Below are 19,917 nucleotides of genomic sequence, written 5' to 3'. Positions count from 1 at the left end.
CTTGGGGGAAAAAAGCATTTCTTCTGCAGAAAGAATTACATTTATTACTCTCTGGCTTTGCAAAAAAACAGGCTCACCTTAACATATTCTGAGATAGAACGAAACAAAACCTGAAAGTACCTGAAGGGCATCCTAATATTCAGTCTCTCTGCATACTTGCACAGTGTGTCCCACGGAATGTGAATTTTAATAAACATGATATCCGAGTTTGCAACAGCTGGCTGTAAAGGGCAACAGAACAGGTGCCAATTAGAATCAGAGCTGATTATCATGTCACAATTTGACCTTACAGGGAAGAACACTGTCCCCTTAATATACACAGGAATCATTATCGCTGATTTAAAAGGAATTTATATGAATAAAATTTTTTAACACAGAATTATCTTAATAAAAATGTAATAATGCCATTGTATGCAAGAAATAATCATCCATGTGAGTTAGCGTGCTTTCTTCCTTGACCATTATTAAGATCCAGAGCCACCAACCAGAATAATCATGAGCCAATTAGGACTCCGAAGTTATTCTGGTTGCAAACTTTCTCATGATCCTTTTTTTCCTGCTCAAGGTAGATAGACAATACTGACAGTTATACCAGTTATTCATTCATTTATTCTTCTAGCATATTTTATTGAGCAATTACTATTATACTTGTGAGAGCCTATGACAATTCTGGGGATAAACAGAGTATAAGACTTACAAGTCCATGACCTTGTGGAGCTGTCAAATTTGCATACTTACTTGAATCTTAAAAGGTTAGTATAATGTTTCCTGCAAGAGATCATAATAATTTGTGTCTTTGATCTAGACAAGAGGTTTTTAAGCAAAATAAAGTGGGCATTGGGATTATCTAAGGAGCTTTTAACAAACTTGAGTACTCTGGTCAATTTCTTTAATCCTAAATGCCTACTTGGAAGAAATGACACAGTATGGAAGAAAAAACACAGTGTTTAGAATCACAAAGAGGTAAGTACAAATTCCATTTCTATCATTTATTAACTCTAGGACCTTGGGGAAATTACCTAATTTCTCTGATCCTCAGTTTTCTCGCTTGGGAAATGGAGAGAATGGTCTTACCTCATAGAGTTGTCCTGAGTCTTATGAGAGACTAGACTATAAAGAGCTCAAGTACAAGGGGTTTACCAGAATGTTCATTCCCAGTGAGAGCATGCTTCTAGAATCAGACCATGGCCAAAGTAATGGCTATTTTCAAAGCTTCACTAGAATAGTTCTTTTTTTTTTTTTCTTTTTTTCAGTAAATAGCTACTTGATTCATCTTTGGTGGAGCACTGCCTTGGTTTTCAGGCCTTCTATAATAGGCTTTGAATTATACAAGTAAAAAGCCAGTAACAGCGTATGATTGGGGAAAACTCTGAAGTTGGGGACTTGAATCAAGTGATTGAAAAGTTAAATTTTCTTTAAAATAAAACTCAGTATAAATTGTAATAAAACTGTATTTCTACAGACTATAGTTTCTTTGGGAAATTTCTCTTTCCTCTTTATGTATTCAAAGTGCCTTATGCTTTTATGTCATTGCTCAGTTCCTGGGGAGGTGTGGGTTCCTTTCCAGCAGTTACTCAAAAACAGAGAAAATGGGACCCTCAGAATTAAAGAAAACATATTTAGTGCTCATTTCATCCCAGAATCTGGAAGTGAGACTTCTATGAAAATGAATCTAGACTCAGACAAAATCAGTCTCTCCCAGAATGACACATTGTACGGGTGGGATGATTTAAGATAACAACCAATCCCTTGAGAAGTGCACTGATGTTAGATCTTTACATTCTCTCCAATGGTTTCTCAGAAGTTTGAGAGTGGGGATCTCTTTTGAGGAATAAGCAGATGTTGGGACAAAAAAAAATCATTTCTCAGGAGCTAAGCCTTATTTTGGTATGAATGGAGATCACACTCTCCCACAGAGCATCATGGTTCTTAAAACCTAGGAATGTTGGCTGCCAGAATATATTAGCAGCATGAAGAAGGAATGACTATTACATGCATGGGTGTTGGGATAGATCTGGGAAGGCTTACCCTCCACCATAGGAGAGCTTGGGTTTCATACCATTAGTTGGTTCCTAGCTTGTTTTTCTTCACAGCATGTACAGCTAGAACAGGTCGCTCCCCACTTCTTCCACAGCTACTGCTCTGGTCTATCACCACCATCTCTGATCTAGAGTCTTACAGTGTTTTCTAATAGAGCCTTTGCTCATATTCTTGCCCCCAGTGGTCTATTCATAGCACAATGGCCAGAGTTATTCTTTCAAATATAACTCAGATCATATAATTTCTCAGAACCTCATTTGAATCAAAGTGAAAACCAAAGTTTTTCCAATGACCTACACAACCTTTTACAACCTCACCCTCCATATCTTGTTAAACCTTTCTCCTACTAATCTCCCTCTCATTCACTCTACTTCCATCATTTGGTCACTTGCTATTACTTGCCTGCTTCACCCCATCATCCTTACCTCACTCCATTTTTTTTTTCTATAGTGTTTATTATCTTCTAATGAATGAGTCTGTTTATGTAAGTGCTGTGAGAGGAGGGATATTTGCTTTGTTCATTTATGTCTACTGAGCACCTAGTTCTACACCAGGCACACAGTAGTCACTCACTAAGCATTCACTGAATGGATGAATGAATGAATGAGTTCACTTACTTTGAGTACACATTCTTTGTAACTTGTACCTAAGCGAGAGACAATGAAGATAAGAAAGCAAATAAGCCAGAATTATTTTGGAAGAGGTACTATGTCAGGTTCAAATTAGCATCATGAATAGCTGGCTTAGCACTGATAATTAATTCAGTCTGGTCAACTCTTAAGATGTGAAAAAAATCTAATACACCCAAATAAAGCAGATGCTTCAGAAGGACATTACTACATTAATTCTACCACCAGTGAAACATCAAGCTAAGGGCACATACAGCTAGAACATTTCTAATTTTGTATGTCTAAAATATATTAATATATACATACATACAGATGTATATATTTTTTCCAAGCAGCATGAATTGTCTTATAACTTCTTCAACTTAATTTCTCTTTTGTTATACCTCTACTTAAAAAAAAAACAAAAATAGTTTTATTTCCTTGCAGCAGGGGGTTGATGAAGGGATGGGGTTGGCAGAAAGCAAGATTACTTTCTCCCTTGGAATCAGAAGCTCCCAATCTGGCACTATTCTGTTTAGCTCTGATGCAGGCAGGCTTTTCCAGGGGAACAAAACACCCACAGCCTTCACACTTCACATTATTATTTAATTATTCCATCCAAGATTTTCAAGAGGTAGAAGATTCATTCTTGAGAAAAAAAGGAAATTTTAAAAATATGTTTTTATAATGTCACTCTGCAAGTTGGTGGCAGAGAGCTGAAAAAAAATATAGAATATGGTAGCTTGCTATACTAAGTATAAGATAAAGGTAAAATGCAGATATAGTCTGGAAATATACTTGGATAACAAAGAACATATCTTGACAGAGATCATCTACCTATTTATCTGCACAATCTTCAAACATGAATCATTATCTGTTGCTGATGTGATTATCTAGAAACTATCCACATCAACATGCAATTTAATGAGGATTTGAGATATACTCTGTGCCAGGCTCAGTGCTTAACTCTGTTGAATATAAATTTTAAAAATTGGAACTTGTTTCCTAGGGAATACTCCCATTTTTTCTGCTAAAAATCCGGTACTTGCTGATATTTTCACAATTTCATTTTCCTTTTCCACCTGTGACAAGACCTAAATATTTTCAATTTAATACTTATTAAAATTAAGTTGCAAATAAAGCACACATACTATAATACTAAAAATTTTAAGAAGAAATAAAAGTTCATGATAATGCAAAACACTGGATTTGATAGTTCAGATAGGTATAACTATTTAGATGCCATTTAGTCATCAGTTAACATAAGGTTTAAACCAAAAACATATCTATGTTCTATATTATAATCATAGCGTTGTTTATTTCTACGCCTACTTGCTTAAAAGGGCAATACATAGGATATTGAATTTTTTAATGTGGTTGGCAGAATTCTAAGAAATCCTCTTAGATCTTCATGCCTTGTCTTCATCTTGAACAATCTACAGGACCTGTGAATACGATGGCATATTCAGTCTCATGATTAAGTTCTTTATATGACACATTCACTTTTAAAACAGAGATTATTCTCCATGGCAGATGATTCCCTGAAAGGGACTCTTCTTGGCAAAAGAGATTCAAAACAGCAGAGGTACACAAAGGGGAGTCTCTGTTGCTGGTTTTGAACGTGGGTGGGGAGCATGCAGCAAGGAATCAGAATGGCCTCTAGGAACTGAGAGAGGTAGCTGGCTTACAGCTAGCAAGGAGATGTGGATTTCAGTCCTACAACCACAAGGAACTGAATTCTATCAAAACCACATAAGCTTGAAAGAATACCCTAAGTTCCGGGTGTGAATGCAAGCCTATTCAACACACTGATTTAAGTCTTGCAAGAAACAGAGCCAAGTGCTCACCATACCCAAACTTCTGATTTGCAAAACTGTGGGCTAACAAATGGGTTTTATTTTAAGCTGCTGAATATGTGGTGATGTGTTCAGCAGCAATAGAAAATTAATAAAAATAGTACTGAACAATTTCTTGATTAGAAAATTTAAGACTATTTTTTCATATATAAAAATAACATGCTTATTTCATATATAAAGTTAGCATGCTTATTACATGAATATGTTTTGTTCACTTAAACTGTTTTTTGTTGATTTTACACATTAACATTATGATAATTAATCTAGTCCTAATTAACTCAACCATTTAAAAAACCAATGTTAATACTCTTAGAATTAAGAATATAAGTAAACATAACATTGACAACCAAAATAAATGATTGCAGAAAATTAACTTTAGAATACCATTAAGGAATCTTAATTTTCCCTGATATTACACATGATATTCTAACTGTATACTGGATCTCACCCTTAATTTTCACCTAAAGGCCTTTCAATTTTTTTTACTCATCTGTCTTCTGTTTCCTCAATCTTTCTCTTCTATTTCTTTCTTTCCCTGCCTCTCTCCATTCACCCTTCCTTCCTTCTCATTATTTAAACATCACATACAAGAAAAAAAGAAAACAGAAAGAAAGAAGTAAAACCTCATGAGACCTTGTTTCCATCTTGGGCTATCATTCATCCTTCCCTTCACAGATGAGCAAAAAGATGATGTTTGCCACAGCCTCCATTTTTCCATTATCCAGTCACTCTTCAACTTGCCCTAGTCTCTCTCCTCAGAGAAAAGATTCTCACTGATTTTACCAAGATCTCCATATTCTCCAGTTAACTGGGCCTCTTTCTGGTCTCACTTGACTTCTGAGCAGCACTTAACCCTGGTAACCACTCTTCTCTGTGACTCCTCATCTCTTCTACTTCCACCTACATCCAACATCTTCAACCATTTATTTCCCCCTCCTACTTTTTATAGGCTCACTTTTAGGCTCTTTTTTTTTTTTTTTTTTTATCATTCTCTCCAGTGATCTCATTACTAAAACACAGCTTATATTACCATCTATGTTCTAAAGATTAAAGCATTTACCTTCAGTTTAGAGTCCTCATTTGAGCTCTAGACACAAATTTCAAACATGCTTACTAAAATATTAAAATCTAGATATTAACGGTTTGGCAGACTCATTTCTTTCAACATTTTGTTTTTCTTTTCATAGAGTTTTGTACTTTATACAGGATCATTCCTTCTTTAATTTTAAAAAATGTAAAAACAGCTATGCCCTTTGCAAAATATTTAAATTTACAGAAATGTATAGAGTAAAAAAGGAAAATATTTTAAAATATGACTATACATATGCATTTCTTTTACATGTGGGAGAAAATTGCTATATGTTTTTAAAAGCCATATGTTACACCTTTTATACTGAAATGTAAAATATCATATTTCTTCCAGCACATTGTATCATATAGGTAATATTATTAAAGCACCTACCTCCTTTTCTAACATTAAGCCTTCCGCTCTGAGGTTCTTTTCAAATGTGTTTCTTTTGTCATATTGTATATTTGACTTTCTATAAACCAAGATGTAATCAATCCGCTTTTTGCCATCTTTGAATAGAAGTCCACTGGATGCTATGTAATTCATGTCATTCTGCAAATAAAGCAATGGTTGTTAATAGTGTGGGTTGGATAAGCACACACATTCAGCTTTCAGACACTTCTGTTCAAATATTGGCAATCCAATGTAAAAATGTATTTTTTACATTCCAATTATGAGACATGAAAAGATAAATTTTAAAGTTTTCACCTTACAGTAGGAAGAAAGCTACCAAGTGATGTTCTAGGATTTGAAATTAGTCTGACACCAGAACATGGATTCTCTGATGTTAGCATCTGAAGGTCTATGTTTTATTCAATAAAACCCTATAAAAATAATAACAGCCAATATACATTGAACATTTGCTCAAAATCAGGCCCAGATATAGATGTTTTACATGTTTTATCTTACTCAAAACTCAAACTTGCCTTTCAAAAATAAAGACAACAAAGCTTAAACAACATAAGTACTAAGAACTGAAATTAACATAATTTCTTCCATGAAATGATACTCAGATGAGGCATTATTTCCCTAAACCTATGGTCAACAACACCAAAAAAATAATTTCTGAACTGCTTGTTCCAAGAAATACTTCCCCCCAGAGTATAAGACTATGATCTGATGACAACCACCTACTTACTAAGACTAACCATGTGCTTATTAAGATCTTTAAGGTACTCATCTTGCTCTGTCAACCTATCCCAGCTGTTTTTCAAGGATGCTGCCCAATTTTCAACCAACTGCCTGCCTTGCAAGATTTACCTTAATACCTACCAGCCCAGGTCCTAGAACCCTCTGAAAACTCTTTCCCAACTTCATCTCTGTAAAACACTACTAAGACTACCCAGATGATATCTTTACTTGCTGTAACTTTAATAAAATTAATTTCAGCAATCACCTGATTTTTGTAATGGCCTTTTTTTGGGAGCTGGCACTTTGTCAGTAAACAGCTCAATATTACTTTAATTCAGTTTTTATTCCTGGTCCATGTTTTTAGCTATTAGATACATGATCCTTCTTTTCCCATGTTTCCTATCAAGCTATTTGATTATCTGTACCAAATCTCTGTCCCATTTTTCCCATACAGGCATTCTTGAGCTTAAGCAATGTCCTAACATTTTGAGAGTTAACTGATAATTTCAAAAAAAAGGCATCTCAGACTTTGGAGGAGCCTGCTTAGGACATATATGCAGCTTAAGGTTTAAAAAAGTGAGGACCAGAGTAACCTAGTGGCCAACAAGTCATCCAAGTGAAGCAACAAAAACTGATATCTGAGTGATTGTAATCCTACAGGAACAGGTCAGGTGGCTCAGGAGCTATCTTCTTGGAGAAAATAGGTTCAAGTGTGTGAATTCAGGGGTACTAGAGACTCTAGTATTCTTGCCTGGAAAATCCCAGGGACAGAGGAGCCTGGTGGGCTGCCATCTAGGGGGTCACACAGAGTCAGACACAACTGGAGTGACTTAGCAGCAGCAGAAACTTTCAGGCTCAAGGACAAGAAGACTTTAGACATTCTTTTCTCCAGTGAATACAAAGGTCTTGAGAGTCCCAGGATTACTTTATTGGATACTATAAAGTGACTAAGTAACAACTCAAGTAGAGTCACACACTGCCCTGTAGTTGCATAACATGTGCTGCGTTTAGTTGCTCAGTCGTGTCCGACTCATTGCAACCCCATGGATTGTAGCCCGCCAGGCTCCTCTGTCCTTGGAGATTCTCTATACAAGAATACTGGAGTGGGTTGCCATGTTCTCCTCCAGGGGATCTTCCCAACACAGGGATCAAATCCAGGTCTCCTGCATCGCAGGTGGATTCTTTACCATCTGAGCCACCAGGGAAGCCCATAATAATGATGATAATAACAGCTATCACTAACTGACAATTTACTATAGTACCATGCAATGTGCCAAGTGATTTATTCTCATAATTCTTTAAGGTAGATATTGACATGAGTACATAGAAGCCAAAAAGGTTAAGTTACATCCCAGATGTCATGGAAAAGGAAATAGTGAAACTAGAACTCTCACCTCTTTGATGGTGGTCTTGACAACTATATTGAAAAAGACAAGCATATGTAGGTGCACATTACTAGGTCTGGGGTTTGGCAGTAATAGAAGGCTAACCCCTCAAAAGGCCTATGATTTATAGTTCCTATAGGGTAGAGATACTGAGGATTAATAGCTGGAGAAGACATAATTAACTTCAGACTTTAGAATGCTTTTGCCTCCACCACTCCAGAGATTTCACTTGGATGTCTAATGGACATATCAAAGCTGACTGTCTAAAATGGAATTCCTTATCTTATCTAAGCAAATGTTCCCCCAAACCCTTGTTATTTTGATTGGCTGCAAACCTATTCTTTAAATTGCTCAGATCAAAAATCTAGAGTCATCTTTGTTCCCTCTATTTTCACCCATCTAACATGCAAATCATTAGAACATTCTTCAAAATATATTTAGAATCTGATCACTTTCTAACATCTTCATCACTACTCTGTTCTAAGATATGTCATCTATTGACGACATTATCACAATAGTCTGACTCATCTCTTAGCTTCTAACTTTCCTTCTCTAAAATCTATTCTCAGCATGACAGTTAAGACACTTGAGTGATCCTCCACATTATAAATTACATTATGTAACTCCTCTCTTCGAGACCCTTCAGCTGTTTTCCATTATACTCCACTCTTGATCCTACTTTCCTTAACCTATTTTTCTTAACGATTGTTAAATTTCAGCATGTTCAGTTCAGTTCAGTTGCTCAGTCATGTCCGACTCTTTGCAACCCCATGGACTGCAGCACGTCAGGCTTCCCTGTCCATCACCAACACACAGAGCTTGCTCAAACTCATGTCCATCGAGTCGGTGATACCATCCAACCATCTCAACCTCTGTCATCCCCTTTTCCTCCTGCCTTCAATCTTTCCCAGCATCAGGGTCTGAACTCCAATGAGTTAGTTCGCCGTATCAGGTGGCTAAAGTATGGGAGCTTCAGCTTCATCATCAGTCCTTTCAATGAACACCCAGGACTGATCTCCTTTAGGACTGACTGGTTTATCTCCTTGCATTCCAAGGGAATCTCAAGAGTCTTCTCCAACATCACAGTTGAAAAGCATCAATTCTTCAGCACCCAGCTTTCTTTATAGTCCAACTCTCACATCCAAATATAACTACTGGAAAAATTATAGCTTTGACTAGATGGACCTTTGTTGGCAAAGTATTATCTCTCAATGCTTTCTAATATGCTCTCTAGGTTGGTCATAGCTTTGCTTCCAACATGTTATATAACACTAAATTATTTATTTGTTATCTTTTTATTGTCTACCTTATTCTATTAGAATATAAATTTTACAAAGGTAAATAATTTCTTACTCTTTTGTTCACAGAATATTTCACACATCTAACTCAGAGCCAGACACATAGTAGGCATCAAAATATTTATGGGAAGAAGGAAGGAAGGATAGAAGAAAATAAGGGAATGGAAAGAATGGAATAATGCATAGTAATGTGTATCCACACAGGAATTACCTCAAAAATATAATGCCATTAAAAGATCATGTAATAATTTCTCAACCTCTTTCCTCCAACATTAACACAAATCAAATTAGAATAAGATGATTGATCACAAAATTATAGCGGAATTGCAAAAGCCCTGGCTTGCACTTTGTTTTATACATATGACCCACTGCTTCCAGGTATCCCCATGATAATATAAATAAGGAGTTAAAATAAGGTTATATAAAATTTTTCCTCTGCATTTTGTTTTGCCTAAAGTATACAATCCTCTTAATACTAGTCTAGTATAAAGTATCATTTCAGTTCACTTCAGTCGCTCAGTCGTGTCCGACACTTTGCGACCCCATGAATTGCAGCACACCAGGCCTCCTTGTCCATCACCAACTCCTGGAGTTCACTCAGACTCACGTGCATTGAGTCAGTGATGCCATCCAACCATCTCATCCTCTGTCATTCCCTTCTCCTCCTCCCCCCAATCCCTCCCAGCATCAGTCTCTTCCAATGAGTCAACTCTTCGCACGAGGTGGCCGAAGTACTGGAGTTTCAGCTTCAGCATCATTCCCTCCAAAGAAATCGCAGGGCTGATCTCCTTCAGAATGGACCGGTTGGATTTCCGTGCAGTCCAAGGGACTCTCAAGAGTCTTCTCCAACACCACAGTTCAAAAGCATCAATTCTTCGGTGCTCAGGCTTCTTCACAGTCCAACTCTCACATCCATATGCGACCACAGGAAAAACCATAGCCTTGACTAGACGGACCTTTGTTGGCAAAGTAATATCTCTGCTTTTCAATATGCTATCTAGGTTGGTCATAACTTTCCTTCCAAGGAGTAAGCGTCTTTTAATTTCATGGCTGCAGTCACCATCTGCAGTGATTTTGGAGGCCAAAAATAAAGTCTGACACTGTTTCCACTGTTTCTCCATCTATTTCCCATGAAGTGATGGGACCGGATGGCTTGATCTTCGTTTTCTGAATGTTGAGCTTTAAGCCAACTTTTTCACTCTCCATTTTCACTTTCATCAAGAGGCTCTTTAGTTCTTCTTCACTTTCTGCCATAAGGGTGGTGTCATCTGCATATCTCAGGTTATTGATATTTCTCCCGGCAATCTTGAATCCAGCTTGTGTTTCTTCAAGTCCAACGTTTCTCATGATGTACTCTGCATATAAGTTAAATAAGCAGGGTGACAATATACAGCCTGACGTACTCCTTTTCCTATTCGGAACCAGTCTGTTGTTCCATGTCCAGTTCTAACTGTTGCTTCCTGACCTGCATACAGGTTTCTCAAGAGGCAGGTCAGGTGGTCTGGTATTCCCATCTCTTGAAGAATTTTCCACAGTTTATTGTGATCCACACAGTCAAAGGCTTTGGCATAGTCAATAAAGCAGAAATAGATGTTTTTCTGGAACTCTCCTGCTTTTTCCATGATCCAGGAGATGTTGGCAATTTGATCTCTGGTTCCTCTGCCTTTTCTAAAACCAGCTTGAACATCAGGAAGTTCATAGTTCACATATTGCTGAAGCCTGGCTTGGAGAATTTTGAGCATTACTTTACTAGCGTGTGAGATGAGTGCAATTGTGTGGTAGTTTGAGCATTCTTTGGCATTGCCTTTCTTTGGGATTGGAATGAAAACTGACCTTTTCCAGTCCTGTGGCCACTGCTGAATTTTCCAAATTTGCTGGCATATTGAATGCAACACTTTCACAGCATCATCTTTCAGGATTTGAAATAGCTCAACTGGAATTCCATCACCTCCACTAGCTTTGTTCGTAGTCATGCTTTCTAAGGCCCACTTGACTTCACATTCCAGGATGTCTGGCTCTAGGTCAGTGATCACACCATCATGATTATCTGGGTCGTGAAGATCTTTTTGTACAGTTCTTCTGTGTATTGCCACCTCTTCTTAATATCTTCTGCTTCTGTTAGGTCCATACCATTTCTGTCCTTTATCGAGCCCATCTTTGCATGAAATGTCCCCTTGGTATCTCTAATTTTCTTGAGATCTCTAGTCTTTCCCATTCTGTTGTTTCCTCTATTTCTTTACATTGATCACTGAGGAAGGCTTTCTTATCTCTTCTTGCTATTCTTTGGAACTCTGCATTCAGATGCTTATATCTTTCGTTTTCTCCTTTGCTTTTCGCTTCACTTCTTTTCACAGCTATTTGTAAGGCCTCCCCAGACAGCCATTTTGCTTTTTTTGCATTTCTTTTACATGGGGATGGTCTTGATCCCTGTCTCCTGTACAATGTCACAAACCTCATTCCATAGTTCATCAGGCACTCTATCTACCAGATATAGGCCCTTAAATCTATTTCTCACTTCCACTGTATAATCATAAGGGATTTGATTTAGGTCATACCTAAATGGTCTAGTGGTTTTCCCTACTTTCTTCAATTTCAGTCTGAATTTGGTAATAAGGAGTTCATGATCTGAGCCACAGTCAGCTCCTGGTCTTGTTTTTGTTGACTGTATAGAGCTTCTTCATCTTTGGCTGCAAAGAATATAATCAATCTGATTTCGGTGTTGACCATCTGGTGATGTCCATGTGTAGAGTCTTCTCTTGTGTTGTTGGAAGAGAGTGTTTGCTATTAAGTATCACCTGACCTTAAATTAATAATAACATATTTAGTCCAGGTGAAGGTAAAATCTTTCAATGAGATGATCTAGAAATCAAATGATTGTTTTGTAGGAAAATTATGAGACAGTAAGATAGCTTTTAAAATATTTTATGTGCTTTTCTAATTTTAAGAAAGTGGAACTCTGATAGTTATTATTCATTACTCTAAGATTAAGCAAAATAAATGTTAAACTCTTCCATAGAATCAACTTACAATTTGAAAATTTTAAAAAAACTACATATTTTATGTTTTTATAATTAGTGACCTTAGGTAATATTAACAGTTCTTGTATCTTTGTAAACATGTTCACAATCAAACTCTATTAACTAGAGTTACTAGGATTCTAGTTTAGTATCTAATTATTCTATGATTCTAAATCATGAATAAAGAGTTTGACCAATTGATCAGGCAAAAAAGAAAAGTAGTTTTCAAAGTGATGATAAAGAAATATGGCAAGCAAACTCATTCTATGAGGCCACCATCACCCTAATACCAAAACCATACAAAGATGCCACAAAAAAAAGAAAACTACAGGCCAATATTACTGATGAACATAGATGTAAAAATCCTTAACAAAATTCTAGCAAACAGAATCCAACAACATATTAAAAAGATCATACATCATGAACAGGTGGGCTTTATCCCAGGGATGCAAGAATTCTTCAGTATTTGCAAATCAGTCAATGTAATACACCACATTAACAAATTGAAAAATAAAAACCTTATGATCATCTCAATAGATGCAGAGAAAGCCTTTGACAAAAGTCAACATCCATTTATGATTAAACCCTCAAGAAATCAGGCATAGAAGATACATACCTGAACACAATAAAGGCCAATTATGATAAACCCACAGCAAACATTATCCTCAATGGTGAAAAATTGAAAGCATTTCCCCTAAAGTCAGGAATGAGACAAGGGTGTTCACTCTCACCACTACTATTCAACATAGTTTTGGAAGTTTTAGCCACAGCAATCGGAGAAGAAAAAGTAATAAAAGGAATCCAAATTGGAAAATAAGAATCAAAACTCTCACTGTTTGCAAATGACATGATCCTATATATAGAAAACCCTAAAAATACCACCAGATAATTACTAGAGCTAATCAATGAATATAATAAAGTTGCAGGATATAAAGTTAACACACAGAAATTCCTTGCATTTGTATACACTAACAATGAGAAAACAGAAAGAAATTAAGGAAACAATTCCATTCACCATTGCAATGAAAAGAATAAAATACTTAGGAATAAATCTACCTAAGTAAACAAAAGACCTATATATAGAAAACTATAAAACACTGATGAAAGAAATCAAAGATGACACAAATAGATGGAGAAATATACCATGTTCATGGATCTGAAGAATCAATATAGTGAAAATGAGTATACTACCCAAATCAATCTATAAATTCATTGCAATCCCTATTAAGCCACCAACGGTATTTTTCACAGAGCTGGAACAAATAATTTCACAATTTGTATGGAAATACAAAAAACCTCAAATAGCCAAAGCAATCTTGAGAAAGAAGAATGGAACTGGAGGAATCAACCTGCCTGACTTCAGGCTATACTACAAAGCTACAGTCATCAAGACAGTATGGTATCGGCACAAAGACAGAAATATAGATCAATAGAACAAAATAGAAAGCCCAGAGATTAATCCACGCACATATGGACACCTTATCTTTGACAAAGGAGGCAAGAATATACAATGGAGAAAAGACAATCTCTTTAACAAGTGGTGCTGGGAAAACTGGTCAACCACTTGTAAAAGAATGAAACTACAACACTTTCTAACACCATACACAAAAATAAACTCAAAATGGATTAAAGATCTAAATGTAAGACCAGAAACTATAAAACTCCTAGAGGAAAACATAGGCAAAACACTCTCTGACATAAATCATAGCAGGATGCTCTATGACCCACTTCCCAGAGTAATGGAAATAAAAGCAAAATAAACAAATGGGGCCTAATTAAACTTAAAAGCTTTTGCACAATGAAGGAAACTCTAAGCAAGGTGAAAAGACAGCCTTCAGAATGGGAGAAAATAATAGCAAACAAAACAACTGACAAAGAATTAATCTCAAAAATATACAAGTAACTCCTGCAGCTCAATTCCAGAAAAATAAACGACCCAATCAAAAAACAAGCCAAAGAACTAAACAGACATTTCTCCAAAGAAGACATACAGATGGCTAACAAACACATGAAAAGATGCTCAACATCACTCATTATCAGAGAAATGCAAATCAAAACCACAATGAGGTACCATCTCACACTGGTCAGAATGGCTGCTATCAAAAAGTCTACAAACAATAAATGCTGGAGGGTGCGGAGAAAAGGGAACCCTCTTACATTGTTGGTGGGAATGCAAACAAGTACAGCCACTACGGAAAACAGTGTGGAGATTCCTTTAAAAACCGGAAATAGAACTGTCATATGACCCAGCAATCCCACTGCTGGGCATACATACAGAGGGAACCAGAACTGAGAGACACGTGTACCCCAGTGTTCATCTCAGTACTGTTTACAATAGCCGGGACATGGAAGCAACCTAGATGTCCATTGGCAGATGAATGTAAAAGAAAGTCTGGTACATATACACAATGGAATATTATGCAGCTATTAAAAAGAATGCATTTGAATCAATTCTAATGAGGTGGACAAAACTGGAGCCTATTATACAGAGTGAAGAAAGTCAGAAAGAAAAAACCAATATAGTATATTAATGCATTTATATGGAATTTAGAAAGATGGTAATGATGACCCTATATGTGAGACAGCAAAAGAGACACAGAGGTAAAAGCAGACTTTTGGACTCTGTGGGAGAAGGTGAGGGTGGGATGATTTGAGAGAATAGCATTAAAATATGTATATTATCATATATGAAATAGATCACCAGTCCAGGTTCAATGCATGAGACAAAGTGCTCAGGGCTGGTGCACTGGATTGACCCTGAGGGATGGGATGGGGAGGAAAGTGGGAGGGGGTTCAGGATGGGGAACACATGTACACCCACGGCTGATTCATGTCAATGTATGGCAAAAACCACTACAATATTGTAAAGTAATTAGCCTCCAATTATAATAAATAAATTAATTTTTAAAAAAAGAAAGAAAAAAAAGAAATATGGTAAGATTTGGAAACCTCTTCTGAATTATGTATAGAGAACACAACATAGGTTCTACATAATTTAAGCTTAGAGTATTATATTTTACACTTCCTGGTGGATCAGTGGTAAAGAATCCACTTGCCAGTGCAGAGATGGAAAAGACGCAAGTTTGATCCCTGGGTTGGGAAGATCTCCTGGAGAAGGAAATGGCAATCCACTCTAATATTTTTGCCTGAAAAATTCCATGAATAGAAGTGCATGGTAGACTACAGTCCACAGGGTCACAAAGAGTCAGACACAACTGAGTATGCACACATGTATTATATTTTAATACATACATGTCAACCATTAACCAAGATGTTTATTAACCCATGTTCAAATATGTTGCCTAAATGCAGAATTGACAGGAACTTTTTTAGATATATCATTGTATCTAGACGCCAAAAGAACTTCTTTGTTTGATATAATAACGGTTGTTCATACATAAAATCAAGACTCATTTAGAACAGTGAAATGCTTTCCAATTACAACGTGGAATGCATCCAATTTAACACCAAATTTTTCATGTTTATTTTGCCCAGAAGACAGAATAAAATCAGCTTCTCTCAGAGAAGCTGGATGCAGATCATCCATCAGGTACCTAATCTTTCAACAATTTTGAAAACCACTTAATTATTTAAGGCATTGCAAACTATGAAGCACAGGGACTTTCAAAAAAGCTCAACTTCCTAAAGAAGATCTTAAGAATGTGCAAGTTATGACTCAGGTTTGCAAACATTTTAGCCCATTTGCCAAATAGCAATAAAGCCTGCTTATTTGCATAAGAACGCATTTTAGGGTATTCTTCAAATAAAATTATGACAGCAACTGCTTGTGAAATGTATATTTTTCCTAACATTAATTCTTGTTGATCTAACAAGCATTTATTGAACACCTAATGTGTGCTGGTGCTGTGCTAAACTCCAGGGATGAAAATAAGGAGACACTGAATATTTTCTGATTTTAGCATACATATAATATCTGCCTGCAATGTAGAAGACGCAAGAGACGTGGGTTCGATCCCTGGGTTGGGAAGATACACTGGAGAAGGAAATGGCAATCCACTCCAGTATTCTTGACTAGGAAATCCCATGGACAGAAAAGCCTGGCAGGCTACAGTCCATGGGGTCACAAAGAGTCAGACACAACTGAGAGACTAAAACTTTCACATTTTCACATGGAGTGATAGGCAAGGAAATGTTTAGTTACAATGCTATCTAACATGTGCAGTAGGAGAGATGTGAGCTACAGAGTTAAAAAATGTCAAGGTGTAGCCAGAGGAAACCAGATTAATGGGTATCAGAAGCCATTAAGGGTCATATTATCTCAGTCAATTTACTGCAGTCCTTTCTCAGGCCATTGCAAAATTAGATCTTGTCACTAATCTGTAAGTGATAGCTGATTATCTGTTAACCATGCCTTTGAGTTAGTACAATGCAATATGACACATTGCTTAATGTATTGAGATCCAGATCAGACACAGATGGGTTTTGATTTACTGTGTTCTTAGACATGTAATTTAATTTCATTGCTTAGCCTCAATTCCTATAGGTTTGAAGTTAAGATAAAAATATCAACCTTGTAAGATCGTTGTTATGACTAAATTGAACATTGCATACAGAGTACTCTCAACATAATCTGACTCACTTTACAAAGTTTTTAAAAATGTTAGCAATTATCACAAGAAAACAAGATAAAAATGCAGGCAATATATTAATTTCTGTTAGAATTTTTCTTGTTTTCTAATGAGTCAAATGAACCCTTCCACATTTTGGAATGTTATCTTTCTCAGGACAAAGATAGACAGAAACAGATAAATATGCCAAAGGATATTATTGTGAATATGGAACTAGAGTAAAGGAAAGCAGATATCCTTCACAAGTACTTATGAAACATGATTTACTATGAAATAAAGAGTGCAATAAAAAAGCATAATAATTATTATAAGACAAACCTTTTTATAACTATTCCAAGAAACAATAATACACCGTTAACCTTCTCTCTCAATCATTATGCCCTCCACATCCTCCTCCTCTAAAATAATCATAATCCTGTTATTTATGGTATTATTATCTCACTTTCCCTTAGCTTTATCTTCAAAGGATACTTTCTTTAAGTTTTTTAAACTTTATGTAAATGTATAATGAGCAATCTATTGTGTCTGGCTTCTTTCATGTAATATTACGGGTGTGAAATTTATCCCTGATTTTCATATACATTAGTAGTTATTTTTTCACTGTCATATTACCATATGAACACAATAAAAATTATTTATGCTCTCTTCTAATGATGGATATTTGGGCTGTTTCCAGTATTGCCTATTACAAATAAAGCTATAATAGACATTCTCATGTATACGTTAAAATACACCTGGGCATGCATTTCTAGTATGTACCTAGGAGAAAAACTGGTGAGTCACAAAGAATGCTCATTTTCAACTTTAGCAGATAATGCCAAACTACCTTCTAAATCAGTTTAAATCTCTACCAATAGTAAAGTTACCCCTACTTTATAAGTGTTTTTTCCAATCTTTTAGAAATAATAATTACTACTATTGTTCTTTAAAGACATCCTGGTCTATGAAAAAATAAACTCTCCCCAGTATCCCAGAATCTCAGGTGCTACTAGTTTCTGTCCTCCCTGCCCCAACACTTCTTTTTATCAAAATTTTGGTATTTGGAATTCAACCAATTACTGCCATGCCCATTTCCTGGGTATTTGTTTTCTTTGAAGTTAGCGAGTGGGGCACAGACGGGGAAGAGCAAAGGAGGCAGAGCATGACTCTGGCCCACTCAGAAGACTGTGCCTGTTGAGATGGGGAGCCAGTGTTTAGTTTCTTAGACTCTGTGACCCCTGAAGCCCAAAACTAAGGCTACATCATGGACCAAGTTAGCTCAACTCCTTTCTGCAATTTTGGGGCCATTAGGCAGGTTAGTTAATAAGGCCAAGTGTCTGTTCCAGGCTTAATCATATCCTACAAATCTTCAAATAATGAAAACCTTTCCTATTAGGTTCCAGTGGTGGTGCTTGTTTTTGTGTTTCTGTATTTTTTTGGCTATCTTTAATACAAAACTAGAAGACAGCAGTCCAGATGCTATCTGATCCCATGTTTTCCTCAGAAGTTCTAGCTTTACACTCCTTAATTAGAGAAACAGCCAAGGAGCCTTGGTATGTAACTATAATTTATTTCAGAGTAAAACCATTTTTCATAAAAGCTCTTGTTATTGGCCATACTTGTTATAGAGGGAAAATGATTTTTAATATTTTTTTCCATTTCAGACAAATAAGTAGTCTTGTCAAAAAAACCACAAAATTTGAAATAATAGAAACAATCCCTATTAAGAAAAACAAATCAACAGAACACACATCATACACTATGATTCACAAGAAATTCCACACATAGATGGAATTTTAGTAAATGGTACTAGACTAAAATTCAGATTTTTCTATCACAGAAACTTTACTTTTTAAAATTGTACTTATAGAATAAAAATGTTTTAATTTTCTCTACATACGTATTTCAATCATTTCAGTCACTCAGTTGTATCTAACTCTTTGTGACCCCAAGGACTGCAGCACGTCAGGCTTCCCTGTCCATCACCAACTCCTGGAGCTTGCTCAAACTCATGTCCATCATTTCAGTGATACCATCCAACCATCTCATTCTCTGTCATTCCCTTCTCTTCTTGCCTTCAATCTTTCCCAGCATCAGGGCCTTTTCCAGTGAGTCAGTTCTTTGTACCAGGTGGCCAAAATATTGGATCTTTAGCTACAGCATCAGTCCTTCCAATGAATATTCAGGGTTGATTTCCTTTAGGATTGACTGAATTGATATCCTTGCTGTCCAAGAGACTCTCAAGGATCTTCTCCAACACCACAGTTCAACAGCATCAATTCTTCAGTGCTCAGCCTTCTTTATGGTTCAACTCTCACATCCATACACGACCACTGGAAAAACCATAGCTTTGACTCAATGGACTTTTGTCGGCAAAGTAATGTCTCTGTTTTTCAATACACTGTCTAGGTTGGCCATAGCTTTTCTTCCAAGGAGCAAGCGTCTTTTAATTTCATGGCTGCAGTCATCATCTTCAGTGGTTTTGGAGCCCAAGAAAAGAAAATCTCTCACTGTTTCCATTGTTTCCCCATTTACTTGCCATGAAATGATGGGACCGGATGCCATGATCTTAGCTTTCTGAATGTTGAGTTTTAAGCCAGCTTTTTCACTGTCCTCTTTCACTTTCCTCAAGAGGCTCTTTAGTTCCTCTTTGCTTTCTGCCATAAGGGTGGTATCATCTGCATATGAGATTATTGATATTTTTCCCAGCAATCTTGATTCTAGTTTGTGCTTCATCCAGCCCAGCATTTCACATGATGGACTCTGCGTATAAGTTAAATAAGCAAGATGACAATATACAGCCTTCATATATTCCTTTCCCAACTTGGAACCAGTCTGTTGTTCCATGTCCAGTTCTAACTGTTGCTTCTTGACCTGCATACAGATTTCTCAGGAGGCAAGTAAGGTGGTCTGGTATTCCCATCTCTTGAAGAATTTTCCACAGT

General features: G+C 36.4%; 1 protein-coding gene across 8 annotated transcripts in view; it reads right to left on the bottom strand.

Annotated features, from left to right (window-relative positions):
- The window catches only part of ANO3 (anoctamin 3), a 496,934-nt gene that overhangs the window by 131,386 nt on the left and 345,631 nt on the right, over positions 1-19,917 (bottom strand). For all 8 annotated transcript variants that reach the window (XM_086340919.1, XM_086340918.1, XM_086340920.1 and 5 more), the window contains 2 exons: positions 5,967-6,125; positions 121-221 (listed from right to left, as the gene is read on the bottom strand). In XM_086340919.1, coding sequence (XP_086197045.1) covers positions 121-221; positions 5,967-6,125 — 260 coding nt within the window. The remainder of the gene's footprint in view (positions 1-120; positions 222-5,966; positions 6,126-19,917) is intronic.

This window comes from Bos grunniens, chromosome 15 (genome assembly GCF_055505025.1).
Source record: "Bos grunniens cultivar Pamir isolate PY7600 chromosome 15, Bosgru_T2T1.0, whole genome shotgun sequence".
NCBI lineage: Eukaryota > Metazoa > Chordata > Mammalia > Artiodactyla > Bovidae > Bos > Bos grunniens.
Note: the sequence above shows the minus strand (reverse complement) of the source record. Positions and strands in the feature narration are given on the sequence as shown.